The 27831-nt window shown below is 51.8% G+C and overlaps 1 protein-coding gene across 1 annotated transcript in view; it reads left to right on the top strand.

Annotated features, from left to right (window-relative positions):
- Nucleotides 1-26764, top strand: part of FER1L5 (fer-1 like family member 5) — a 55607-nt gene extending 28843 nt beyond the window's left edge. The window contains exons 20-53 of the mRNA XM_044262217.1: nucleotides 7832-7956; nucleotides 8816-8916; nucleotides 9438-9615; nucleotides 9693-9848; nucleotides 11063-11191; nucleotides 12383-12546; nucleotides 12864-12978; nucleotides 14377-14479; nucleotides 15028-15212; nucleotides 15295-15447; nucleotides 15689-15830; nucleotides 15952-16029; nucleotides 16924-17105; nucleotides 17313-17474; nucleotides 17752-17853; nucleotides 18899-19045; nucleotides 19131-19293; nucleotides 19442-19467; nucleotides 20109-20159; nucleotides 20210-20395; nucleotides 20753-20872; nucleotides 21377-21538; nucleotides 21778-21869; nucleotides 22268-22438; nucleotides 22650-22798; nucleotides 22997-23136; nucleotides 24287-24375; nucleotides 24577-24666; nucleotides 24870-25011; nucleotides 25216-25315; nucleotides 25389-25582; nucleotides 25849-25958; nucleotides 26261-26405; nucleotides 26517-26764. Of these exons, the coding sequence (XP_044118152.1) occupies nucleotides 7832-7956; nucleotides 8816-8916; nucleotides 9438-9615; nucleotides 9693-9848; nucleotides 11063-11191; nucleotides 12383-12546; nucleotides 12864-12978; nucleotides 14377-14479; nucleotides 15028-15212; nucleotides 15295-15447; nucleotides 15689-15830; nucleotides 15952-16029; nucleotides 16924-17105; nucleotides 17313-17474; nucleotides 17752-17853; nucleotides 18899-19045; nucleotides 19131-19293; nucleotides 19442-19467; nucleotides 20109-20159; nucleotides 20210-20395; nucleotides 20753-20872; nucleotides 21377-21538; nucleotides 21778-21869; nucleotides 22268-22438; nucleotides 22650-22798; nucleotides 22997-23136; nucleotides 24287-24375; nucleotides 24577-24666; nucleotides 24870-25011; nucleotides 25216-25315; nucleotides 25389-25582; nucleotides 25849-25958; nucleotides 26261-26405; nucleotides 26517-26696 (4532 nt within the window). The 3' untranslated portion in view covers nucleotides 26697-26764. The remainder of the gene's footprint in view (nucleotides 1-7831; nucleotides 7957-8815; nucleotides 8917-9437; nucleotides 9616-9692; nucleotides 9849-11062; nucleotides 11192-12382; nucleotides 12547-12863; nucleotides 12979-14376; nucleotides 14480-15027; nucleotides 15213-15294; nucleotides 15448-15688; nucleotides 15831-15951; nucleotides 16030-16923; nucleotides 17106-17312; nucleotides 17475-17751; nucleotides 17854-18898; nucleotides 19046-19130; nucleotides 19294-19441; nucleotides 19468-20108; nucleotides 20160-20209; nucleotides 20396-20752; nucleotides 20873-21376; nucleotides 21539-21777; nucleotides 21870-22267; nucleotides 22439-22649; nucleotides 22799-22996; nucleotides 23137-24286; nucleotides 24376-24576; nucleotides 24667-24869; nucleotides 25012-25215; nucleotides 25316-25388; nucleotides 25583-25848; nucleotides 25959-26260; nucleotides 26406-26516) is intronic.
- The last annotated feature ends 1067 nt before the right edge of the window (nucleotides 26765-27831 follow it).

The raw sequence follows: 27831 nt of genomic DNA, 5'->3' as shown, positions 1-27831 counted from the left end.
CACCACAGTTTCTTTTTTTTTAAGATTTTATTTATTTTTAGAGAGAGAAAGAGAACATGAGGAGCAGGGGAAAAGGCAGAGGGAAAGGGAGAAGCAGACTCCCTGCTGAGCAGAGAGCCAGCAGGGCTCGATCCCAGGACCCTGGCAGATGCTTAACCCACTGAGCCACCCTGGCACCCCTCCACCATCCTTTCTTATGTCATCTATTTATCTCAGCAATATCTAAAAATAGCTGCCCTTATATTTTTCTTTGTGGGAGCTGGGGGTGTGCACGAGCACCTTCTTTTCTTTTGATAAATCTTGACGAACTTTTCCAATCTTTTACTATTCCAAATAATGTTGTCAAGATATAGTCTTGCATAAGTGATTTCAAAGTGGAATTGGTCAAAGCATATTTGCATCTTGGCAGATACTGCAAAACTGTCCTCTGTGCTGATCGTTTTCCTGTTTGCTCTCAGCATCTCCAGCAAGGAGAGACTACATGCTCTGCTCTAGATCAGGCTTCTTTCTTGCCCTTCCTTGCGCCATTCTGTATCTCAGGGCCATATATCTGCAAACTACATTTCCCCTCTTCCCATGCCAGTTGATAAAAGGGGAGATCCTGTCATTCTCTTCTATTTCCCCACCTCTTCACTCGGTCTCTCTGCTTCTCCTTCTCCCTCTCTGCTGACACCAATTCAGGAGGCATCTCTGGAAGTAGCTAACTGACCTCAGAGATCCCAGCTTTGGCTAGCTGCTCCTCCACAGTTCCCGCCTCGACCAAGCAGCCCCTCCTCTGCAGTCCCCTTCTTGGTGGCTCCAGCACCTTGTGCAGCTACCTCGATGGCACAGCTCTGGTGGTATGCCTGTCTGTGGTCACACCACTGCATGCCTTTTGTTACCCAGCCCTAGGAGCGGTAGTTTCTTCCTCCTGTTACTAATCTCTGGAGAAGCTCACTTGCCCATCCCACCATTTTTTTTTTTTTTAAGTAGGCTTAGCATGGAACCCAGAGCAGGGCTTGAACTCAACAACCCTGAAATCAAGACCTGAGCTGAGATCAAGAGTCAGAGGCTTAACAGACTGAGCAACCCAGGTGCCCCTCAATTTCCCCTTTTTGATCTCTTGGCCCTTACAACACATTTTCTCTATTAAATCTCCTCTATGTCAAATATCTGCATGGTCTTTTTCTTTCTCTGGCTGTATCCTGACTGATAATCCTCCAAAGGTTTGTACCACTTAACACTCCCACCAGCTACGTCTGAGAGCCTCACCAAAATCAGGTATTAACTTCTGGATTTTTATCAGTCTGGTAAGTGAAAAATGAGATTTCAGTGTAGTTTTCGTTTGTATTTCTCTCATTATAAATAAGGTTGGGTATCTTTTCGTATGTTTCAAAGTCGTTTGTATTTCCCTTTTTTTAATTGCCCATTTATGTAATTTTCTCTTTTATTGTATTGAGATATTAGACATTTTCTTACTGATTTCTAGGATTCTTCATATATGAGGGAGATTAGGCCCTTATGATATGAGCTGTAAATATATTTCCCTTATTTGTCTCCTATCTTTGTCTGTGGTGTTTGGGATTTTTTTTCCCATGAAGACTTTTTTTTTTAATGTACTCATACTATTATGGCTTCTGGCTTTTGAGTCATAATGAGAAAGGTCCTTTCTACTCCAAATATATTAAGGAATTCTCTCATGTCCTGCTCTAGAAGTTTGTGGCTTCTTAAAGTTTCATAACCAATACCTTCTGTCTTTCTGATATTTTTTCCCTACAAATCTCTTCACCTTTCTGTCCAGCTGCCCAAATATCCTGTATCTTGCAAGGCTCCTAACTTCACCAGATTATTTTGAAGTGTTGATCATTTGGGGTCAGTTGTCCCTGGCACGAGGTATACTCTTTCATGAATAGTTCAAATCTTCTTTTATTTTGTTAGTAATTTATTTAGTGGTATAATTTTTTAACAGTTTTTAAATTGGGTTGTTTTTCTTCTTATGGGGCAGTAAGAGTTCTTTATATACGCTGGATCCAAGTCTTTTATCAGATACATGATTTGCAAATAGTCTGTGGCTCGTCTTTTCTTTTGTTTTTAGCACAATTTCTGTTTATTGTATTTGTCATTTTCAAAAGCCATTTTATTTTTTTTTATTTTGTTCATTTAGCCAACATATAGTACATCATTAGTTTTTTGAGGTAGTATTCAGTGATTCATTAGTGCATGTAACACCCAGCACTCATTGTAACATGCCATTTTAAATATAATAAATGTCATTTTCTTGATATAAAACGTAAGTAACTATCAAATGTTACAAATTTTTTTCTGATAAGCGTTTATTTATTTTTTTTATTAACATATAATGTATTATTAGCCCCAGGGGTACAGGTCTGTGAATCGTCAGGCTTATACACTTCACAGCACTCACCATAGCACATACCCTCCCCACTGTCCATAACCCAACCACCCTCTCCCTACTCCCCTGCCACCCCCCAACCCTCAGTTTGTTTTGTGAGATTAAGAGTCTCATACGGTTTGTCTCCCTCCCGATCCCATCTTATTTCATTTTTTCCTTCCCTACCCCCCAAGCCCCCCCACTTAGCCTCTCAACTTCCTCATATCAGGGGGATCATAGGATAATTGTCTTTTTCTTTTTTTTTTTTTTTTAAGATTTTATTTATTTATTTGACAGAGATCACAAGTAGGCAGAGAGGTAGGCAGAGAAGAGGAGGAAGCGGGCTCCCCGCTGAGCAGAGAGCCTGATGCGGGGTTCAATCCCAAAATCCTGGGATCATGACCTGAGCTGAAGGCAGAGGCTTAACCCACTGAGTCACCCAGGCACCCCCGATAATTGTCTTTTTCTGATTGACTTATTTTGCTCAGTGTAATACCCTCTAGTTCCATCTGCATCTTTGCAAATGGCCCTCTTTTCATTTTTTTAACAGTGTTTTTGAAGTGAGAACATTTTCAATTTGGGTGAAGTCCAACTTTATTTTCTTTTAAGGTGTCATATCTAAGATCCCTTTGCCTAACCCAAGGTCATGAGGACTTTTCTCCTATCTTCTATAAGTTTTACAGTTTTACTTCTTTTTTTTTTTTAAAGAATTTATTTATTTATTTGACAAAGAGAGAGAGATCACAAGCAGGCAGAGAGAGAGCCAGGAGGAAGCAGGCTCCCCGCTGAGCAGAGAGCCCGATGCAGGACTCAATCCCAGGACCCCGAGACCATGACCTGAGCCGAAGGCAGCGGCTTAACCCACTGAGCCACCCAGGCGCCCTTACAGTTTTACTTCTTATATTTAGCTGTATTATCCATTTTGAATTAATTTGTATATGAATAATCCAAGTTTTCAAGCACCATTTGTTTAAAAGACTATCTCTTTCCCATGTGAGTTTTCTTAGATTATATTTTTAAATATTCTGTGCCATAGTTTAGGTTTTCTACTTTAGGGGCCCCATTTATGGGCTTAACAATTTTCCTTGGTTTTTCTTCTGTATTCATCAGCTTTTCCCTGATCCTTCATGACTCTCTATTTCCTTTTTATTTGGAGTCACTTTTCTTACTTCTATATTTCTATGCCTCTCCCTGAGATGTCTGCAGGGTCTAATCTCCCTTGGGCTTCTTTTTATGTTATCTTCCTTTCTAGGGTGTTTTTGGTTTTGCTTCTGCTTTTTTTCTTTGTTTTGCCAGCTCCCATTTCCTCATCTGCACCCAGAGTTCGTTCTGGGAGCATATTTTTGCTGGCACTTTCAGAACTCTGCTCCCATCAAGCTGAGCTCCCAGCTGTCTGCCTTGCTCTGCACTTCCCCGCAGGTGACTTCTGTTAGACTTCACCCCTTCCTGCTTCAGCTTTGGACCGCAGTCGTAGTTGCTTTTGGCAGTCATTATGTGTATTTTGAGTCTACAGATTATATCTCTCTTTGTTTTGCTGAAAATTGAGCTGTTTTCCTCCTCCTTGTTGCTTTTGTATGCTACCCAAGAGTAGAAGAAGAAAATTGCCATCTTGTATCTGCACGTTCATATCTGAGAACCCCAGTCCTGGATCTCTGCTTATTTATCATTCTAATGATTCACTCAGTACCAGAGCTTGAAACTAGTGTCTTCCTACAATTCTAGAAAATTATAAGTTATTTTTGCTTCAATAGTTACTTCTTCCCCTTGTCTCTTATACGGCTCCTCCTCAAACTCACTCTATCCTCTATGGGACTCCTCATCCTATTCTTCGTATTTTTAAATCTCTCTTCCCTATTTGTCATCTCTCTGAGCTGTATTCTGCATAATTTCTTCTAATCTTCTTGGAAGGGCCTTAGGTAACCACTCTATTTAAAAATTTTTGGCAGCTCCTTATCCCTTTCCCCACTTTATTCTTCTCCATAGTATTTTCCACTATTTGACACAATGTATTTTATGTATCTTGTCTCCACTACTTTTTAAATTCTTTTTTCTTTAAGATTTTATTTATTTGACAGAGAGAGAGATTGAGCACAGGCAAGGGGAGCCTGAGACAGAGAAGCAGGCTCCTCACGGAGCAGGGAGCCCAATGCGGTACTCAGGACCCTGGGATCATGACCTGAGCTGAAGACAGATGCTTAACAGATTGAGCCACCCAGGCGCTCCTATTTTATTTATTATTTTTTTTATTATTAAGTAAACTTTTTTTTTTTTTAACGATTTTATTTGAGAGAGAGAACATGAGCAGGGGGAGGGGCAGAAGGAGAGGGACAAGCAGATTCCCTGTTGAGTGCAGAGCCCTGTGCGCTCAATCCCAGGACCCCGAGATCATAACCTGAGTTGAAGTCAGACTCATAACTGCTAAGCCACCCAGGTGCCCCAAATTCTTAAGTAAACTTTTGACTCAGTGGGTGGCTCAGTGGGTTAAGCCGCTGCTTTCAGCTCAGGTCATGATCTCAGGGTCCTGGGATCGAGCCCCGCATTGGGCTCTCTGCTCAGCAGGGAGCCTGCTTCCCTCTCTCTCTCTCTGCCTGCCTCTCCATCTACTTGTGATTTCTCTCTGTCAAATAAATAAATAAAATCTTTAAAAAAAAAAAACTTTTGACTCAAGATAACATAGTTATGAAAAAATACACAATCTCAAGTGTCCAACTCAATGAATTATTGTGAAGCAAAAATACCCACGTAACAACATTCAGACCATGAAATGGAGCCCTGACATCCCAGAGGCCCCTGGAGCCCCTCTACCCTCACTCTCAGCAAGGACAACCACCCTCCCTAACTCCAATTTGTTTTGTCTGGTTGTTAGCTTTATATAAAACAAATCATATATAATATGCAGTCTTTTGTGTCTGGCTTCTTTTGCCCACCATCTTGTGAAATGGAAACAAAATCTAGATGTTGTTGGGCATGGTTCTGGCTCGTTCTCACTGCTGTGTAGTAGTCCACTGGGCAAATATACCATAATTTACTTTTTCCTTTACTACTGAGGGAGATTTTGGTTATTTCCTGTTTTGGACTATTACAAATCGTGCTGCCATGAACCTTTTACAATATGTCTTTTGATAATGCCGTGGTTTCCTCGGTTTTCTTCTGTATCCATCAGCTTTTCCTTTTCGGTTGGGTGTGTACCTGGAAACAGAGCTGCAGGACTAGAATGTGTATCTTGGTTCTGAGCTGCTCATTTTCTTGACCTTCCTTTATTTAAAGTCCTTTGAGACTTTAAAGTTAAAGAAATCCTTCTTTGCTTCCTCCAGTTCCCTGGGGCACTACCAACCAAAGACCATTTTAAAGTTTCTCCAGACTACACAGGTGATATGAATGCAGAATACAACTTGCATGAGGCCTCATTTTGCAGTAACAAATGTTGGGGGAAATTTCCTGCTCTCTCTACCCAAAGCCATGCTGGAGATGGGCTGGTTTCTTTGCTATTGTTTTCTGTGCAGTGGATTATGTCTCATTGACTGAGGGTTTAGGTTTCAGAGTGCCAGCTTTGCATGGCATATTCATATCTTAGGGCAGCCCTAACAAAGCACCACAAACTTGGTGGCTTAGAACAACAGAGACTTATTCTCTCATAGCTTTGGGGACTAGAAGTTGAAAGTCAAGGTGTTGGCTGGGTTAGTTCCTTCTTTCTTACTTTATTTTTTAAAAAAAGATTTTATTGGGGCACCTGGGTGGCTCAGTGGGTTAAGCCTCTGTCTTCTGCTCAGGTCATGGTCTCAGGGTCCTGGGATCGAGCCCCACATCCCCCGAATCTGGCTCTCTGCTCCGCGGGGAGCCTGCTTCCCCCTCTCTCTCTGCCTGCTGCTCTGGCTACTTGTGATCTCTCTCTCTCTCTCTGTCAAATAAATAAAATCTTTATAAAAAAAATATTTTACTTTTAAGTATATCCACTTTATATCCACTGTGGGGCTCAAACCTAAAACCCCAAGATTAAGGGTTGCATGCTCTACCTACTGAACCAGCCAGGCGCCCCAGAGTTGGTTCCTTCTGATAGATCTGTGCCTCTCTCCCAGCTTCTGGAGATTGCCTGCAATCTCTGGTGCTCTTTGCATGAAGACACAGCCCTCCAACTCTACCTCTGTCTTTACGTGGTGTGCTCCCCTGTGTCCCTGTATCTTCACATGGCTCTCTCTGTGTCCCTCCTTTCTCTGTGTCCCTCTCGTCATCTTCTAGGAACATCTGTATTGTGTTAAGGCTCTAACCTACTCCAATATGACCTCATCTAGACTAATTCTAGTTGCAATGACCCTCTTTCTAAATAAGGTCACATTCTGGGGTGGTGGGGTTAGAATTTCAAAATACCTTTACAGGGAGCAAAGTTCAACCCAAAACACATGGGATCTCCTGTGAGACTGCTCACCATGGGCAGTGCTAGGCTTTCCCTGATGAGCACCATGCCCTGGCCCTTGCCAAAGAGAAGCAGAAGTTCTCCAGGATTTGCCAGAAGCTTAGCAGGCAAAAGTCAGCTTTGCTTTCGCTTGCCTCACAGAGTTTCTGCTTTTACTTTAAATTTTCTTTTTAAGATTTTATTTATTCATTTGACACTCCCAGAGATCACAAGTAGGCAGAGAGAAAGGAGGAAGCAGGCTCCCCACTGAGCAGAGAGCGAGATGCGATGTGATTCGGGGCTTGATCCAGGACCCTGGGATCATGACCTGAGCTGAAGGCAGAGGCTTTAACCCACTGAGCCACTCGGGCACCCTGAGTTTCTGCTTTTATTTTATTTTGGCTTCTGTGGATTTCTTTCCTTACATCAAGTCAGCACTACAACTCACTACAACTCAGAAAAAATTTTAAATGAACTTATGTTTCATCTCCCTTCGCCCCTCATTTCAATAAGGAACATGACCTGGGAACCCAGTTTGCCAACCCCATCACCGGTTTGTATCCATACTTGCTCTCCTGACCCTGTGCCTCTGTCCTGGCAGGCCCTTCATGGGAGATGCTGCCCACCCCGACCAAACCCTGGGTCTCCCTCTAAGGTCCTCACTTCTCCTCTGCCTCACAGACCACCCCAAAGGGAGACCCTACCTCAAGGGTAGGGTCATCTCGCCTGGTCATACCTTAAGAGCACAGGGCCTTGGAGCTAGATGCCTCAGGCAGACTACTGCCCCCTGCCCCAGCCTGGATTTTCCCCATGTGTAAAATGGGGACTTTGAAAAGCTTTGTGAAACCCTGGGCACAATGAATGCTCAAAAGGCCAGCTGTGTTCATCAAAGTGCATATATTCTCAACTGGCCGGCAACCCACCCTCTTGGCGGGAGGGGTCCAATTAGGATTATTAGCAGATGGAGTCCTTGAAGAATAGCGTAGCTCAGGGAGGGTCCTCTGAGAGGGCACAATAAGAGGAGACCTCCCAGAGTCCCTCAAACACCCTCATACATGTCTGTGTCTCAGGGAACATCTACCATTATGTGCCCTGGTACAACACCAAGCCAGTAGTGGCTGTGACCTCCCAATGGGAAGACGTCAGCTTCCGCATGAACTGCCTCAACCTCCTCCACTTTACTCGGGACCGCCTGGTGAGTGGTACAGAAGGGTGCAGGCAGAGGTTTCTGCGCCACTGCCGCCCATGGGAGGCTTGGGGAACTAAATCACAGTCCTAGGGAGCCAGTCACTCAAGTCACTCCTGCATTCCACACCAAGGAAGACAGAAGCATAGAAGCATCAGGCACTGTGCTAGACAATGAAGATGGAAAGCTGCATAAACAGCACCTAGCCTCCCCATCTGGGAACTTGGATAGGCAAACAGCTACTGTAGGGAGTACCCAGACCTATAGGGGCAGCGAGATTGGGGGTGGAGGAGGGGAGCTGAAGAGAGGATATTCAGAGGAGGTGTTTGAAAAGGAGGTAACATTTGAGCAGAGTCTTGAAGAATGATTTGCTGGGGCCATGGTGGGGGTGCAGAGAAAGGAAGAGCTGGTAAATCCATGGTGACATGAAGTTCCAGGACGGGAAGGGCATGGAGGTGATTTGGAAATAAAGCCAGAGAAACTGGAAGAGGTCAGATCACAAAAGATCTTATGCATCTGCTAAGAAGGAAGTCACTGAACATTTTTAGGCAGGAGAGCCCCCTGCTGCCTCCACCTTAGATATGACTTCGTGCACTTACAGAAGCAATGCCCTGGGTCAAGACTGTAACTAACCCTTACAGTCCTGCCCTGTCCTGGCTCTTTCCTGCTGTTTATCCTGTTGGGTAGTGGAGAGGGTTGTGGGGATCCTAGCCTTGCAAGGACATGTGATAGCTTTGGACTGACATCCTGAGGTTTCCCCAAAGGCCCCCAAGTCCTGACTGATAACATCTTGGGCCAGTCAGCCCTGTAACCTCTCCTGCATATGAGCCTCCATATGCTCACTTTCTGTTTCTCTCCTGCTGGGCAGAAAGCCAATCTGGACACCCTGAAATCCATAAGGAATCCAAGAGACCCTGCTCTGCTCCCCCAGTGGGAGAAGCTGCTGAGGGAACTGGTGGAGGACTGCAAGTAGGGGAGGAGCGTGCGCACCAGTGCTGGGGCTGAGCTGGTCAGGCTCCCATGGGGTGGGGGTGCAGACCAGCACTCTACAGAACAGCCCCCAACCCCTACCATTTGAGCTCTGCTCAAATCTCTTCCCAGCTCAAAGCCCAGACCATAGAGCTGCTTCTCCTCCCCTGTTCAGGCTTTCTGGAAACTGGCACTGACCTCCCCACCCAGCCTGGTCCCAGTTGTCCCTGTACCCACACCTGATGCTTCTACCAAACCAAACTTCTCACATCCCCCATGGTTGGGCTAGCCCCTATCTCCCTGCCCTCACCCAACTCCACAGGAGCTCCTCGGCACAGGCCTGGCACACCACATGGGGTTGAGAGGGTGGGAGAGGGGGTATATGAGAACCAGGGTCCAGGCCAGCAGGGGCAGGGCAGGATCCAGGGTCTAGGAAGTTCACGTTGGCCTAAGGCAGGGTGGGAGGTCCTGTGAGGTGAGGTGGAGAGGCCCAGCACCCTCTTTCCCGATCCTGGCCATAGACACCCTCTGCCCTGCATGGCCCATCAGCCCAGAGCCACCGAGCTGGACAAGAAGAGGTGGCAGCTCCGCAGCCGCCTCCTGCAGGAACTGTCCCAAAAGGCCAAGGAAGTTAAGCCCAGGAACATGGTGGCCACCGTGGAAGACTGGCTGTACCGCCTCAACGCCGTTCTCCCTGAGGTAGGCACCGGACACACTGGCAGGGGAGGAGGACCTGAAGCCTGCCATGCAGGCCTGATGCCCTCCCACCTCGGCAGCCCCAAATGAGCCTCCCAGACGTGATGATCTGGCTGACGTCCAAGGAGCAGCGGGTGGCCTATGCACAGGTGCCGACCCACAGCATCCTGTTCTCCCCAACAGGGGCTCTGCACTCCGGCAGGTTCTGTGGGAAGACACAGACCCTCGTTCTGCAGGTGGGGAAGCCGCGCGTCCTTGGGCCACCCCACTCCTTAGGGGAGGAAAGGGCCCAGAAACACCCCAAGGGAGAAACCCTGAACTCTTAGGGCAAACTCCAGGGGTATCCCCAAGGGCACACCCACTTTGTCTCTCCTGGGCCCTTTAGCAGGTGAAATGGGGTTGAAACAGTCTCCAGAGGAAGGCAGGGGACAGCGGCCATCATCATGGGGTTGATGCCAAGTCCACATCCCTCATAACTGTTCCTCAGATTCATCTCTTCCATCATCCTCACACCACACTTCGTCCAGTCCCTTGTCATCTCTCCCCTGGACCAGGATTGAGTGCTTTCCAAACATTTAATGCCTACAAGGCCTGGGCACCGTCTCGTCATAGCAGATGCAGGCCATAAATAAGGCTGGTTGACCAGCACTATCACAGCCCCTCCTCTCACCCTTCCCCCCACTCAGGAGACAGGTGGGGGATACTCCCTTCCTCCCAGAGATGTCCTTTGTTCTCCACTGCTTCCTGGAGAATGCCGAACCACCCTGGCCTGGCCCCAGCCCCTCCCCACTGCAGGCACCTTCTCAGGGACCCATATTCTCAACAGCCAGGCCGCCTTGGGCTTCCCCACGCCCAAGCCTGCCTGCCCTGGGTCCTTTCCATTGTGGAAGGCCCCTCGTATGCCCACTTTCTCATCCTGCAAGAAGTCCTTCTCAACCTGCAAGAAGTCTTTCTCATCCTGCAAGAACCACTGAGACTTCACTCCTGGCTCTACCACTTACTGGTCTGTGTGACCCCAGACCAACCCTTGACCACATCCAGGCCTCAGTCTTCTCCTCTGTAAAATGGGCCTGGTGAAAATGATGTGCAGCCCCATTCCCCATGACCCACCATGGAGGTGTGAGAGGATCCGAGTGTATCCTGCACATTCGGCACTTACTTGTCAATGTCACCACCATCACCACTTCCCTTTGAAGCTTCCCCAGGCTCCCTGGGTGGCACCGCCCGTCTTCCCACAAACCCCACCAGCCTCTCTGTGATGCATGGGGTTGCAAGTATAACCATGCGCATATTAACTCCCTCTGGAAAGCAGGAACTCTGCAACATTCACTTTAAGCCCCAGCACCCAGGACTCAGTGTGATGGAGCAGGTGTGTGTACCCCTCCCTCCCTCACACCCCTGCCCCCCGGGGGACATGCACTCCTATGGGGTTGACCTGCTTCTGGTTTAGTACCCAGAGGGTGAAGGACAGGACATGCTGCCGGCCCACCTCCGGGTCTGCATGTGGTTTGGCAACGTCTTGGACAGCAAGAATCTGCAGCTGCTGCGCGAGGGTGAGGTGGTCGTGTATGCAGAGACGGTGAGCAGCACCCTGGTGCAGTGGGGGGGGGGGGGCGGGGGGCGGGCGGGCGGGTGGCAGCGGGTGGGAGAGCCAGGCTGCCGGAGCCCAGCACCAAAGGTGGAGAAAACCATCACCAGCAGAATCTGAGCATTATGAGATGGGCTTTGATAAAGACAGGTGGCAGCCTAGAGCAGCCTCCGATGTTGACAAGCCATGGGCATGTGGTGATAAAAGGGGAGGCTGGGTCGTCCCCTAGGTCCAGTCACTCTCTCCTTGATGGAGCTTTATTGGGAGTTTCTCCCAGTTACTTCAATGCATGTGAGGTGAGGTCTCATTTGTCGCCAACCTGGCAGCCTAGGACCCCTGCAGACTCCGGTGGGGTTGGAGGGCAGTTTTTCAGGCCAGTCTGGTGGTTCTGGGGAGGGAGGGGCCTGGAACATTCTGAGCAGGAAGTGAGGCATCTTCCCAGAGAACCACAGATGCATGGGGTGGGTGGGCAGCCAGTCAGAGACGGCTCTAGAACGAGAGGAGGGAAAGATGACCCTTGCTGCCCTGGGGGAGGACATGGCACAGGAGAAAGCTCTGAGAGCAGAGGGAAAGGAGTTCAAGAATTTTCAGCTTTTTAATTTACTGAGTCAAAAACTTATTTTTGTGGTTCCTAAGTTGCACACTGTGAATCGATATCTTAACATGAGTAACCAGCCCCTACATAGGCTTGGAGATGTGAGATGAGAGGGGATCTAGAATGAGGTGCAGGTAGCAGGGGCTGCGTGTCCAGCAGGGGAATGTGGGGAAAAGGGCTCAGAGGCAGAAAAGATGTGGTAAGTGGTGGAGCAGCACTAGGTTCCCCGGGTCAGCAGCGACAAGGCTAATGGACCACACTGTAGCACCCCCTGCCCCGGGCTCTAACACAGGCATCCACCGGCTCTACCCTTCAGTGGTTAAGCATCCTGGGGTAGAGTTGACCTCTGAGCCTCAGTCTCCCCCCTTGTGAAATGGGATCGCGAGGATTACAGGGGACAGTTCATGTAAAACCACAGGCATGGGCCTGGCTGGAGGGGAGGGTTTGATGATAAGCCCTTGGCCCCTTCTTGCCTAAGACACTTCTAAGAGGCCCCTGCAGCCCAGAGTAGGGGGTCCAAGGAGGGACCCGATGTCCCAATGTGAGCTGGGGAGGCCGCAAGCTGCTGACAGCCGCCCCTCCCCTAGTACGAGAACCAGGCCAAGTATAAAGACCAGTGGGGACAGCAGGGGCTATACCACTGCCCCAACTTCTCGGACGTCATGGGCCACAAGGCCCTCCCCAAGGAGGATTTCCAGGCACCCCAAGGATGGCACTGGCAGGGGCAGTGGACAGTGGAGCCTCAGAGGAGGTAAGGCAAGGGGGCAAGCCTAGAGCCTGTATGCCCCTGGACATGCAGCCTGGGGTGGACTGTTCTTTTCACCTGGGAGAGCCAGTTAGCCACAGCTCGGGGAGGTGGGCACATGGCCATTGTAGCCTGCTCCCAGAGGCTGGGATGCCCAAGAGGAAGGGCCCAGCCCACCACCCTACCCTGGAGGCCAAGCCTCACAGCCCAGCCTTACCCATAGCAGGCTGTCAGGTAGGGGAACACTGGGCCAGCAGAGGACAACCCGGGAGCCTGAAAGTTTGGGGAGATGTGCTGGAAACTTGGGGTCTCGCTGCCCCCAGACTCCTCCTGGATGTAGACATCAACAAGAGCCAGGTGCTAGAGGAGGTGTATGAGAACCAGTGTCGTGACACCACGGGGGCCTGGGTGCAGGCAGCCATCCCAAACACGGACATGGTAAGCAGGGGCCAAAGCTGTCTTGGGGGACAAGCAGTGCATGCAGGTGGGCACCTTGGAAGCTGAGTTGTCTGAGTGGGAAGAGCACTGGACCAAGGGTTACCTCTGAGCCCCCACATGCTGCGCAGGAGCCTGGGTGTGCGCTGGAGCATTAGTATCCCAAGGGGACAGGTAGAGGTACCTTTAAGAAGACTATAAGGGACAAGGTAGGGAGCAGTGTTTCCTTCCTAGGCTTCTTCCAAAGGTAGTGCTTACTCAGGAGAGAATCTGTCTGGGGCTAGTCTAAGCCCACACCATCTGAAAGAACTTCCTATGATGATGGAAATGTTCTATGTCTGCACTGTCCATCTATCCAGTGGCTAGCTGAAATGTGGTACTTGTGAGAGTGAGGAACTGAACTTTGGCTTTCATTTTATTTTTTATTTTTTTAAAGATTTTATTTGTTTATTTGAGAGAGAGAGTGAGCATGACCAGGAGGGAGGGACCGAGGCAGACTGCCCACCAAGCAGGGAGCCCAACACGGAACTCGATCCCAGGACACTGGGATCATGGCCTGAGCCAAAGGCAGATGCTTAACCCACTGAGCCACCCAGCTGCCCCAATTTTGTTACATTTTAATTAGCTTACACTGAAGTGGTCCCAGGAGGTTGGTGGCTACTGTGTGTCGGACAGTGCGGGTCAAACCCATCTCTCAGGCATACTACCCTCCCCTCCTCAACAAGGACAGAGTGGGTTTGGACAGGTGGCAGCATCTAGCTGAGATCAGTCACACTGTTCCCCTTTCACAATCATTAGTATGGGTATTTCCTATTTATGGTACTGATTTGCCACTGATAGTGGCTATAATTAAGTTTCCTTTTAAAAATACGTTTACTGGGGCGCCTGGGCAGCTGAGTCATTAGGCATCTGCCTTCGGCTCAGGTCATGATTCTAGGGTCCTGGGATTGAGCCCCACATTGGGCTCCCTGCTCAGCGAGAGGTCTGCTTCTCCCTCTCCTGGTCCCCCTGCTTGTGCGCGCGCTCTCTCTCTCCCTCTGACAGATAAATAAAAAAAAACAACAAAAAAAAAACCCACATTTACTAAGGGTGCCTGGGTGGCTCAGTTGGCAGTCTCCCTGCTCGGTGGGGAGCCTGCTTCTCCCTCTCCCACTCCCCCTGCTTGTGTGTGTGCCCTCCCTCTCCGTCAAATAAATAAAATAAAATCTTTAAAAATATATATATTTACCATGTGAAAAGGCAAGTCAGTACAGCGCGCTGAGTGGATAGGTGGACGGGATCAGAAGTAGCAAGCACTGTCTGCTCCAGGGGGCAGGAGGCACTACAGCCACAGTGGTTGAGGGAGTGAAGATGGCCTCCCAGCTCAGATGCCCCCAGCCTGCCCTGTCTATCCACCCTCAGAATGGAGAGCCCGTGGAGGCCCGGGAGAATATGCAGTGTCCCCGAGGCTGGCATGTTAAGGAGAGCTGGATCGTGGAGCTGAACCACGCGGTGGACAGTGAGGGTCAGTGCTCTGGCGCAGGCGGAGGGAAGGAGGCCCTGGAGCTGCCAGGGACTGACACTTCCCACAGCCTCAAAGCAACCGAGCTCTCAGGTGGGATGGGCCTGAATTTCCAGGGGTGGCCCAACCTCTGGACAGTGGGGTCTCCACCCTTTCTATAGACATAGGCCCCAGCTTTCAGACAGGGCAGGTTGTAAGTGCCTCCTGAGCACTTTCTAGAAAGAGGAAAATGGTCAGGGAGCCTGGGTTCACCTGCGGTAGTAGCTCCAGGCAAGGAGTGATGGGCTGGAAGACGTTGACTCTGCTACATATGGGCTGGGTGACCTTGTGTGGGTCACAGGATGTCTCTGAGCCCTGCCTTCCTCATTCGTAAGATGGGCAGTTGGGCCCAAGTATACCATCCTTTCTCACACCTCAGGGCCCGAGACACCTAAACAGGAGGGAAAGCCTTTTCCCGTTAGCCTGCCTTCTTGGGCCCATTTTTCAGGCATGTGCATACCTCCCAGCCCATGGCCACCTGGCACCCACAGGCTGTGGCCCTGCCCTTGCAGGCTGGGAATACGGAGTGGCGATTGAGCCGTCGGGCCAACCTCGGGTCTGGAACTCAGTGGAAAAGACCTACTACTCATGCCGCCGGCGGCGCTGGGTACGTGTGCGCTGCCGGAACCACGGGAAGCTGAGCCTGGAGGAGGAGACCCTCTCCTTCCTGCAGCTGGTGAGAGGGCTGCCTGGGTGGGTGCTGTCGCCCACACCCCATGCCATGGGGGGAAGGTGACATTCTGCTCCCCTCCCCACAGCACCACCCCATCCCAGCCAAGGATGAGGAGGGCTGGGAGTATGGCACCTTTGGCTCCAAGTTCCACCTGAACCCTCAGCCCCAGAGCCAGTTCCGCCGCCGCTGCTGGCACCGCAGGATGGTCCCGAACAAGGACAAGGGCATTGCACCCATATTCCTCCTGGAGGGATCCTTGGTAAAGCCTCTGTAGTCTAGCTGACTCCTCCTTGCAACCCCACCTCCCAGAGCTGGAGCCCAGCCTTGGGTGTGGCAGACAGCAGAGGACAAACCATGGTTGGGGCACTGACAGCTGAGGGGTGGTAGAGAGCGTGCCCCAGGTCCACACCCTTGGGCTAGAAGGGAAGAGTGACCTGGGCCTGCACTAGGGGAGACAAGAAAAGCACCCAAGAACCTCAGGGAGAATGTCCTGGGCACAGGGTATGGATCTGAAAGAGAAGGGCAGGAAGGAAGAGATGAGGCTGACACAGGCTCCAGACAAAACAATCAGGAGCTCCTGGAGGCCTGCCCAAGAGGACATCCAGCTACATGCCCTACCCTTCATCTACTGCATCTTCAACAGTGAGCTTTGAGAATCTGCCCAGGTGGCCCCAGGGACCCTGCATCCGAGGACAGGCAGTGGGGAGGGGCCGGGGCAGGGATCCTGGGGGCAGGTGATGGACATGGTTCCTCTCTTACCCAGAGCCCCACTACTATCAGCTTTTCTGCTACATCTACCAGGCCCGGAACCTAATGTCCAACCAGATCCAGACATTCCAGGGTAGGCTACAGGCACCCTTTCCTCCCCAAGCTCCTGGGGACCCCTGAGGTAACAGCATAAAAAATATGACAAGGAAGGGGATGACACTCATGCAGATCCCTCTCCCCAGCAACTGAGGGCCCTGGCTTGGGAAAAAGATAAAAACAAGGAGTATAAGTTGGGGCTGTTCTTGAGAGGTGTGCCCAAAAGTGTGGAATCAAGGAGGAGGTGCTGGGGAGGCTTCACCCTGGTGGGGACCACTTAGCTAGGCCTTGAAGAGGGAAGAGGAGTTTTGTGGCAGAGGACTAATGAGATGGGAAGACAAAAGAAAGGGTGACCCACGGTGGCACCGCAAGCTGACAGAAGGGGTTGGGGAGGAGGTGTGGCAATTTGCAGCTCTGGGCACGAGGACCCAGGGAAGCTTTCAGGAGAGTCATGTGCTCCTATCCGCAGCACTGTTTGTGAGAAGCAGGTTGCCAGGTGAGGCTCTGGGCCGGGTCTGTGGGTGTTTGCTGGGAGCTGTGTCCACTGGGCATCAGCATCCACATAGAGAAGGCCACAGGACATCCCCTGATACCACAGCCGATGCTGTGAAAGGACACGCTGTTGCTGTGGAAGGACAGCCACATGTAGCTGCTCCTCAGATCTCTTCCAGAGGAGCCGTGGGGCTTCTACCCCTGGAACACCCAGATCTCAACCAGGCGGTATAGAGAGATGTGGCTGAAACCAAATGGTTCCCGCTGTTCACTCTGCAGCTTGCACTGTGCTGGCCTTCTGGGCAGCTGTCCGGGGCTGTGGCCACCCAGCCTGGGCTTCCCTGGATCTCTAGTCCAGTGGTGGCAGCTGCCAGAGAGGAGCGCCTCGCTTGAGGGCTCAGTGGCAGGACCCTCTCCTCTCCTTCTACCCACCCCCCAGTGCCCTTCATTCGGTTGGTCTTCTTGAACCATAGCCAGTGCACCCAAACCCTGAAGAGCTCTGCAGCCCCAACGTGGGCCCAGACACTCATTTTCCAGCACCTTCTTCTGTACGAGAACCCTGAAGACACCAAAGCAAGCCCTCCACTTGTGGTCTTGGAACTGTGGCAGCAGAACGCCCAGGTAAGGTGGGCCAGACTGGGCAGAGTGGCTGAGTTTTTATTTTAGAGGAGAATATACCAAATGCGTTCTGGGGGGAGCCCGCTTCATGGAGAGCATCACGTCAACAGAAATGCCAGCCCTTAACCAAGAGTTTTTGGCACCCTGGGGGAAGGGCCAGAAACCTGCCAGCTTGGCCTCCATGTTTGGTGAACTTCCCCTTTCCTGCAGGGAAAGGAGAGTTTGTGGGCCCGGAGCATGTGGTCCCCGGTGGTCTGGCTGGATGTCCAAAAACGGACCCTGCCCCCTCTGAGGTGGCACCCCCTTGTAAAATTGCTAGGGGAGAAAGAGGGTGAGATCCTGGTATCCTGTGAGCTGATCCTTGAGACTGAGGTATGGGCTGGGGGGGGTGAGGTGCTCGGGGGCCCCAACCTTCCCCACTCCCCTGCCTCAAGTTCCCACAACCAGCAAGTCCCCAGCTCAACCCACTGAGGGAAGGCCTGGAGCCTGGAGCCAGCACACTGGGCTTGGCGATGCCTGCCTGCTGCTGCCACCGGGCTCCAGAGCCGCCTCCCTGGAGCCCTGCTAGGGACTTGGATTGGGGGTGGGGTGTAGGAGGATGGGTCAACTACAGCCTCACACACCTTGCTTTCCCACCTCACCCCTTCAGAGTGTCAAAGAGAGGCCGCCAATCTTAAGTGTTCCCTGGAAGAACGGAGTCTACACACTCCCCAAGAGCATCCAGCCAACACTAAAGAAAATGGCTGTGGAGGTGATGAGGGTATGGGGAAGAGAGGGCGGGCACCCCCCAGAGCAGTCGGGCACCGTGAGGCTCTCCCTGCAGACTCTCCTTGGGCCCTCCTGACTATCTGAGGCAAAGCTCAGACCCCAAAAAGACACTGTCTGAGAGACGGAGGGAGACAGGAGAGACATGAAGAGCAGAAGCTCTGCTAGAGTACCTGAAACTGTCTCAATGCAGAGCTCTATGGCGGGTCATAGACAAAAGGCTTTCGTGTTCACCATCTCACTTGAGCCGTTCCTGCCCCTCTGCAGTAGGGGCCACTTTCAGACAAGAAAGCTGAGGCTCTGAGAAACAAGCTAGCCCAGACACTGTGACGCAGGGAAAGTGGCAGAGCCGGAATCTGGGCCTGGCCCCGCCTGCCTCCAAGTGCCAGCATGTCTCCCACCTAGCTTTCGACAGTAGCCTGGAGGTCCCCACACGGAACTTTTGTGCTCTGCCATGAATCTGGCGAAGATCAAAAGATGGTCAGGTCCTCCTGGCCCTGGAGATGCCCCCTAAGATCAGGCAACCCCACTCTGGTCCCCAGAACAGGCCTCTGTAAGAGCATGGACATTTGCTGGGGTGCCCGGTGTCTGTTGAGCGCACTGAACCACTGCGGAGTTCTATGGGATCCAAGTTGGCAAGGAGCTAAATGGCATCAAGGACACCCAAGGAATCTGGGGTACCCCCTACTTCTGTGAGCCCTCAAGGCAGCCAGCCTCAGGAACTCCCTCCTGAAGACTGCAAGCCAAACAAAGCAGCAGGGGAGGAAGGGCAATACCTCAAGGGCCCTGGAGGCCAGTGAAGGATAGTCTCAGTAGCCAGAGGGCACTCCCTCACGGAGGCTTTGAGGACAAGCACTGATCCCTCATGGGACAGGACACCTGTGCTAGCCTTCAGACTCTGACTTCGTCCAGCTCATTTCCTGGCCCTAGATGCTACCTGATGTACCATCACTCCCAGGACAGCCCCCCCTCTGGCCAGGACATTAGAGGCCCCAGCTGCCGCTTGCCCTGCCCCTTTTCTGTTCCGGCAGATTCTGGTCTGGGGCCTTCGGAACATGAAACAGGTGCATTCCCCCCAGCTCCTGGTAGAATGCTGGGAAGAGTCCCTGCAGACAGAGCCCATCAAGGACTTCCAGACCAACCCTAACTTCAAGCAGTCAGTCCTCTTCCTCACGCTGGTAAGGCGGCCTGGGGCAGAGCAGGGGCTGGGGCAGCCCTTTCCTCCCATGAGCCCTCATGCTCCGCCTCTTCTTGGGGCTGTAGTTCATCCCCACAGAGGAGGCCTATGCGCCACCCCTCACACTGAAGGTGGTGGACAATCAGGACTTCGGCCAGCAGACCGTGGTGGGTCAGGCCAACATCCACTCCCTACAGCCCTACTTCTGCGACCCCTGGGCTAAGGACTACGTGCCTCCACAGCTCCCAAGTACAGTCCTTTCACCCTGCCCTTCCCCAGCCCTTACCTTCAAGCTGCACTGGGAGTGGGGGCGGACCTGGCTGCCCTCTGGGCTGATGTCCCTCCCCCTCACTCTTCTCTCTCTCCTGAGATTCATGATTGCTCTCTCTCCACACAGTGCTGTCTGTGAACAAGTACCAGAAGGTGAGTTAAGGGCTCAGGGTCTCCACCTTCTCCCATGCCATCTACAGGGGACAACCCTTGTCCCCAAGCAGGGGTGGAGATAAAACAGAGCTCTGATACGTGTGTTCCTGGTGTACATGAGAACCCTAAAGTTGTGATTCTCCACCTGGACTACACATTAGAACCGTCTGAGAGTTTAAAGAAATCCTGATGGCCAGGCCATTGACCTGTTCCATCAGGATTGCTGGGGAAAGCCTCAGGCATCAGCAGTGTCTCCAAGCCCCCACCCCCTCCCCGGTGATTCCAGTGTTTCCAAGGTTCAGAACTACTCCTCGAGAGCAGCACTTATCAAACTGAATGCACAGGAATCCTGGGGACATCTTGAGCAAAAGCAGGTTCTGATTTAGTAAGACTGGGGTTCTGCATTTCTGGGCCCTTCCAGAGTTCTGTCTGTAGCTGAGGCCCATGAGGGTAAGAACTAAGTTTACCCTCCTCCTGGTTCCATGTGTGCCAATCCCTGAATAGAAAGGGCTCTGTGAAGAGTCAGGGATCCAGGAAAGGAAGCCCTGCCTTCCATCCCTTTTTCCTGGGGGGTCAGAGTCAGTGAGCAGACTAGGTCGGCATGTGGTGCCTCACGTTGCTCTCCTCCTCTCATTTTTCAGCTCCTAGATTACTTCTATGAAAAGTTCTGGATCAGTCCCAGCACAGCTCAGGTGATGCAGGCTCAGCCCCAGGGAACAAGGAACCACTCTGGGCAGCTCAGGGAGGTGGTGGGTGCAGCATGACCCTGGTCAGGGGAGGGCTCTGGTGCCTTCTCCCCAAGGGCCAGAATGACCTTCCCTGCCAGGATCAGTACCAGCATGAAGTGGACTGGTGGAGCAAGCTGTTCTGGGCCACGGGAGATGCTAAGGCCCTGCAGTATAAGTACAAAGACTACCATACCCTGAAGGTTTGGAGATCTCTGGGAGGGGAGACTGCTGAGACACACAATGAAATCTGCTGGGGGAGACCAGCAGACCTCGCCCTGATGCCTCTAGGAATGACAGGGTCGGGGCTGGGGGGTAGTTTCCTCCTTGTCTCCCCAAGACTACAGGCCACACCTCCATCAGACATGCCGTTTGGGGAACCAGAGCTGCCCCATCTACAGCAGTCAGTGCTGACTCTGGGGCCACTGACTGGGTAAATGCTTCAAAGCGAGACCCAGGAACTGGTGATCCCTCAACCCCTTGACAGCAGGAATGGTCCTCCCTCAGCTGAGCCCAGGCCTGCTCTCCTCACCGGCCTGGACCCCACACACCCCCTGCAGGTGTATGACTGTGAGCTGGAAGCCGTGCCCGCCTTTGAAGGCCTGCAGGACTTCTGCCAGACCTTCAGACTCTACCAAGAAGAGCCCAAGTTGGACAGCCCTGTGGTAGGGGAGTTCAAGGTGCATGTTCACTCCCATGGAACTACCCGTCTCCCATGCCCCTTCCGTCCCCCAGAAGATTCTAATCAAAGCCCTGGCTCTCTATGTTCATGGTGGGGATGGGGTAGGGAAGGCTTGAAAAACAGTTTGGGGAGCATGGGATAAAAGGCTGACCAATGCAGGGGTTCAGAGTGACCTCTCCCTTTACATGGGATAGGCAGGGCCCTTCTCAATCCAGCTCGGGCCTATGCAGGTCTCCCAAGGCCCAAGAGCCTTGGAGAACAAGCTCCAGCCTGAAGGGATAAACGGGGTGTGGAAAGAGTCTGCGTCAACAGAAACTGGAAACCCACCTAACCACCATAGTTGTCAGCCCAACATAACCCCCCAAACCTGCTGTTCCCACAAAGCGTCTCTGCTGCGCCCCTCTCTCCCATCCTCGGTGCAGCACTCTCTCGGGAGCTTTGGCCAGAGGCACCGCAGGGCCAGGCCTGCACTCAAAATCTTCCCTCCCCAACACACACACAGGGCCTTTTCCGCGTCTACCCCTTTCCTGAGGATCCAAAAGCCCCCAAGCCCCCCCGCCAGTTCTTGGTTTGGCGCAACAAAGAGGACTTCCCTCAGGAGTGCTTGGTGCGTGTGTACGTGGTTCGAGCCATCAACCTGCAGCCCCAAGATTCCAATGGCCTGGTAATCAGCAGCCCCAGCCCCGTGGTGTCCCTCATCTCTGGGACCACCGAACCCGGGTGCCTCCCAAAACTTGCGTCAAGGTCCTGGGGCTCCCTCAGGCTGATACTCAGACGGTCACTTCCCCGCAGGCTCCCCCTGTTGACAGGGACTCATTTCCAGTCCACTCCCCACCCTCCCCAACCAACCTGGACTGACTCTCCATTTCCTGTTGCCTTTCCCTCACTATGACTGAACCTCAGTGTGACCCTTATGTGATCCTGAAACTGGGACAGACAACGATGGGCAACCGGGACAAGTACTGCCCCAACACTCTGAATCCCATCTTCGGCATGTGAGCTGCCCCAACTTTACCCGATCCCACTTCACCACACCCTCACACCCTCCCACGCTGGGTAGGAGTAAGCTCCAGAAGGCAAAGACTTCTTCCATTTCTCTCTAACCTCTGAGTTCCTAACATGGGGTCTTATACACACTCAGGGCTGGACAGATGGAAGGGTGGTCAGTTCTACTCTCTTTCTCAAATGCTTCACCTGGGAAAGGAGTTCAGGGTCCCATAAGCCAGGCCTGTCAAAAGTTAATTCTAGCCAACCCTGGGGGATAGTTCTTGGCAGGCAACAGCCACCCCAGGCTCTGTTTTCCATATTCACCATGACCAAACAAGGGGCCGTGAAGCTGGACAGGGAGGCCTGCGGACAGCACAGTCCGCAGTCTCCAACACCTCACCCCCAGTATGTTTGAACTGAGCTGTACCATCCCCCTGGAGAAGGACCTAGAGATCCAGCTATATGACTTTGACCTGTTCTCACCTGATGAAAAGATTGGAACCACAGTCATTGACCTCGAAAACCGACTCCTGTCTGGCTTTGGTGCCCGTTGTGGGCTCTCCAAATCCTACTGCTAGTGAGTGGACCTGAAGCTGGGCAAGAGAGTAGGGGAGGGGTAGAGGAGGGAGGCCCCAGCTCCCTTAGGAGGAGACTTGCATCTGGGAAACCAGGGCCTGAACCTGGCTCCTCTCATGCCCACCCCCCCACCACTGCTCATCTGCAGCTCAAAGCAGAATGTTCTCTAGGATGCAAACCTTCCCACCTTTTCCTCTCCCTTAATTCCACAGTGCAGGGCCCTTTAGGTGGCGGGATCAGATGACCCCAAGCTTCCTCCTGGAACGCCATGCCAAACAGAAAGGGTTGCCTCCGCCTTTGTTCAGTCCTGAAGAGGACACTGTTTTTTACAATGGGAAAAAATTCAAACTGCAAAGCTTCGGTGAGAAGTACAGCACACTGTCAGAAGGCACAGATCCAGGCCTCTGAAACCAGAGGGCACCTGCCCCATTTTGCCCTTTCTACCTATAGAGGGCAACCAGGTCCACTGTCCAGGGTGGGGGTAGGGGAGAGGAGGGCAGCTAGGAGATGGGAAGGCTCATGATGTTGTGACCATCTCCTTCCACTTCCTTCCATCTAGAGCCCAAGCCCCCTCCTGTTCATTACTTGGGACCTAAGAAAGAACGCCTTGCCCTGTACCTCCTGCACACCCAGGGGCTGGTGCCTGAGCATGTGGAGACCCGCACACTGTACAGCAATAGCCAGCCAGGCATTGACCAGGTAGGAGACTAGAGGGGGCTAGATTAGGAGACAAGGGAGCCCAGCCATCCAGGACGCAGCCCAGGACAAGAAGACCACGCATTCACAGTCGTACATACACGGAACCCCAGCATGTTCTACACATGTTCAAAGTGAGACAGTCTAATGATGTCCCTTAGAATGGAGAAATTCAGAACTGTAAAAGTCATCTACAAGAAACCTGGGCCCCCCACATCCATTAGTGGAAAGGCCAAGGTGCCCTACCAGCCAGCACCAACACTGCCTTAGTCTCTCCTGAGGGAGGGCAGGGGAAGTAGCACCTGGGTCAGATGTTCAGACATTACAGCTCTGGTTGGCCTGTTAATTGCAGGCTGTGTTTTCTCCATGGCAAGGAACCCCAAACAGAAGGAATAAAAATCCCCACGGGCACCCTAATTATCTACTCTCCAGTCACCAGAAGGGCTCACCTCATGCTCCAAATTTCTCAAGCTGATACCACATTCCAGACACTTGAGTTCTCCGCTGAGCACTTTTTAAACCATTCTCATTAAACCTGTTTTCCAATGTGGGGTCAACTTCAAAAGGATAAAATGAGGTCAGACAGTTTGAAGGAACAGATGTATCTACCTTCCAATTTTGGTAGTCTACTCTTTTCTTTTGTTTCTCACCAATTTTCATCCCTCCTTTCTTAGACCACTGTGCTTGATGGGCAGCTTAATATCCTTAGGCTGGGCTTCCACAACATATGGCGACCTGGACATTTGGTCATCTAGTTTGCTCTTACTCGGGGCCACTAGGCTGGTTAAGAAGTAAAGCCCCAAGTTCCCCGTGGAGAGGCTGTCTAGCATGGCCTGCTAAAGGGCATTCAGCCTCCAGACCCCGGTCACAAGTGACATCCGATCGTCATGCCATCTGTTTTGAATCCATCATACACTGTCCACCTCACCCTGCGCCCTTCTTCCAGCCAACACGAGACAAACGGGAAGCTGGTGGGTGGTTAATAGACTTCCTATCCGAAATCCACTCCACCTCACCGCTAACTCCTCACTCCACCCTCCAGTCGGGGGAACCCAGCCTCAAGAGATCTCAGAACGTGGGATGGGGCTCTGAGACCAGCGTGCTGAGAACAGAGGTTAGCAACTCCCAGCTAGCCAATCCATTTCCACTCTAGGGAAAGGTACAAATGTGGGTGGACATCTTCCCCAAGAAGCTTGGGCCTCCTGGCCCCCCAGTAAACATCAGGCCCAGAAAGCCTAAAAGGTGAGTGACCCACCACATCCATCGCTGTACTTCCCCAGGCACTGGCCATGGGTGTGCAATTCTTTTCCTCTCCCGGTAATCCCGGGGGCTTCCTTCCTCTGCATTCCCCCAAACTGGCATGCCTCGTTTGGGCATGGAGGGCACCACGGCCACAGCTGGGGAGCTACTCCTCAGCAAAGCCTCAGAGCCCACCGGCTGCAGGTATGAGCTGCGCTGCATTGTCTGGAAAACTGCCCAAGTGGACCTGAGGAGAAGTTTAACCAGCGGGATGAGTGACATCTATGTCAAAGGGTGAGGAAGAGAGCTGGGCTCCAGCAGCATTCCCTCTGAGGTCCCCAGTTGTCTCATCCCTGTGCCTCTGCCCACAATCCTGGGGCGTCATCTCTCCACCCCTACCTGTGCCTGGTGGTCTGCCAGGGAGCCCCTCCCACAGGGCTCCAACTCAGGGACAGGGACAGTACAGTGAAGCCCAGGTGAAAGGACTTTGGCCCCAGGTGGTTAGCTGGGCTCGAGAAGGACATGCAGAAGACGGATATCCACTACCACTCTCTGACTGGAGAGAGCAACTTCAACTGGCGGTTCATCTTCACTATGGACTACCTGGCAGCTGAGCGTGTGTGTGTCCAGAGTCAGAAGGTAACAGGCCATGTGGTGGGAGGCGGGGTGCGCTCCCCCTTCTGCTCCCTCGAACAGCAATCCACCCCAGAACCCTTGGAATGTGGCCTCAGGGAGAAAGCTTCTTCCTTGACAGTCCATCACCACTAGGTGGTGGGCTACTGAGGTGGCAGAGGGAAATCTCAAAGGAGACAGGTCAGTCATATGGTTTCTGTCATCCCCCAGGACTACATATGGAGCCTGGACCCCACGGTGATGAAGTTCCCAGCCCGGCTTATCATCCAGATCTGGGACAATAACACCTTCTCCACAGATGACTTCCTAGGTGAGATCCGGCCCAGGGCCCGCGACCACAGGGCAGGGAGCTCCTCCTTGCTGACACCATTTCTTTGGCTCAGGCGTCCTGGAGCTGGATCTGTTTGACATGCCCCTCCCGACCCGGCACGCCAACCTGTGCTCCATCAGGATGATGGAGACTAACTCCAAGTGGCCCTACTTCCTCCAGTATAAGCACTTCTCCCTCTTTAAGAAGAAGACCATAACAGGCTGGTGGCCTGCCCAAGTCCTCGATGGTGGCACATGGCACATGTCGGTAGGAGCTGGGGAGGGTGTCTGTTGCATAGGACTGCTATGCCACATAACTTGGCTCTAACAGACTTCTGGGGACCTTAGCTAAATTCCTTTTCCTTTCCTAAATTCCTTTTCTGGGCCCTGGAAGGGGCCTTAAAACTATCCTCCCTCTCTCTCTCTCTCTCTCTCACACACACACACACACACACACACAAAACAAAAACAAAAAAAACCAGTCTCACATCTGCTATAATGAGCTCAGCCTCCCACCGCCTATGGTGTTTCTAGGGTAAAGTGAAGATGACGCTGGAGATTCTGTCAGAGAAGGAAGCCTTAATCAAGCCAGCAGGGCGAGGCCAATCAGACCCCAATCAATACCCTACACTTCATCCTCCCCTGTAAGAGCCTGCGGGACAAAGGCACCAAATCTTTCCTCCTTGTTCCCGGAGCTGAGCTGCTGGGCCCAGCAATTTGTATGGGGTGGTGAGCAGTGGGCCTACAAGTGAAGAGGGGTCATTACTCTCCAACACCCAACCTCAGATATGAGGAGGAAAGAACAGCCTGAGGGAAAGGGGGAGGGAGGGACACACAAGCAAGCAAAAGTTGCTTTTTAAAAAAGAAAGCTCTTTGCTGTGCATTAGTTGACCTGAAGTTTCCCTCTGTGCCTCTATCCTCTGACATCTCCTCTGCTCATGCACAGACGCCCCAATACCTTGTTCATATTACGGTCACCTGTGACAATCCTCTGCCGCGTTTTCTGGAAACGCTACCACTTCAAAATCATCATCGGTGCAATCATATTTATTATAGCACTTATGCTGTTCAGCTTTATCTACTCTGCACCGGTGAGTGACCACCTTGGGGAGAGGGACAAAGGCACTAGTTGCTCTTGGTAGGACTCTGAGGAGACAGCCTCAAGTCGCTCCCTCAGGCTAACTGTTGCCTTTTCTCTCTAGAACTACTTAGCCATGAACTGGGTCAAACCTGAACTTCGGCTGAATGCTCCCATTAAAACACCCAAGAATATCATGAATCCAACGAGCAGCAGCAATGCCCACTCTTCCATCCTCACCACCCAGCATCAGAACCTAAATTCTACAACAGACCATGAGCTGAAACTCTTCCAGGGACCATGAATCGCCTGCAAGACATTTTTCCAGAACTTCCAGCCCCACAAGACTAATTAGTCCATGTCTGCCTGGCTTTTCTCCAGCCCATCATTGGCCCTACCCTCGCGCTTCCTACTAGTTCTCATTTCTATCTTCTAGGACATAGGCAGAGGGCTTCTGGGACATATGCAAAGAGGGGCATGTTCTGTTAGGAAACCACTTCCAACAAGAACAGAGTTATTGTTGTCATTTTCCCACTGAAGTAAAATAAACACATTTTGTCACAAAGAGCTACCCTGTAATTTAAGGGAATTGAAGAAACTATGAAAGCAAGACTCACAAGGACAGGGAACAACATCATCTTTATCTAACACCTCTAGTCCTCAGGGTCTCTTCTTTTCTAAGAGGCTTTGAAGTCAGAGGGAAACCAAAGGAATGGGGGACTGTGGAGAGAAATGGCTCACGTGGGGGTAAGCAGCTTGCCGAGGCCTCTGCTCTGACCCTTACTGTGCATGTACAAAGCCTCTCCCTCCTCTAGGGCACGCCTGGGATTCGAGGGCCCAGAACAGTATTTGGTCCCATTCACAATGGGAAATACTTGTTTCTAAGAACAAAAAGCAAGCACTAAGGCAGGACCTACCACGCTCAGTTTCTCTGCATCACACATTTCTCAAAGGCTGGCCCCGGGTTGGGTGGGGACTGCACTTCATGTCTTCCCCATCCTCTTTCAAAAGCCACAAGGAGCCCATGAGCTGGAATCGCACAGAACTCATCAACTCAATCATCACGCACATATATACCCTCTCCCATGATGAGACCCCTTCTTCCTGCACCACTGCCTGCATCATCTCAAGAGCCCTTCAAGGTCCCCCCACCACAGGGGTATAGCCAATCTCACCCTGCCCTCAAAAAAAGACAGAACAGCCCTCTGCTTTGTCAGTTCTAAGTGGTGCTGAGGCCAAGCTCCAGGTCCCCTTTTGTGGGGAAGGTCTGGGAGGATCCCACTGTACTGGCACTTCAGGAGAGCACTACAGCCTGTGATGCTCACTTAAGCACATGGGAGGGACAGAAGAAAGCCCAACATGACAGAAACCCATACACAGCCAATGTGACCTCCTTTCCTTCTGGCTGAGCTGAGGGCTTCTTTCCCAGCTGAGAAGAA

This window comes from Neovison vison, chromosome 8, assembly GCF_020171115.1.
Source record: "Neovison vison isolate M4711 chromosome 8, ASM_NN_V1, whole genome shotgun sequence".
NCBI lineage: Eukaryota > Metazoa > Chordata > Mammalia > Carnivora > Mustelidae > Neogale > Neogale vison.
This window is presented reverse-complemented; position numbering and strand designations above follow the sequence as displayed.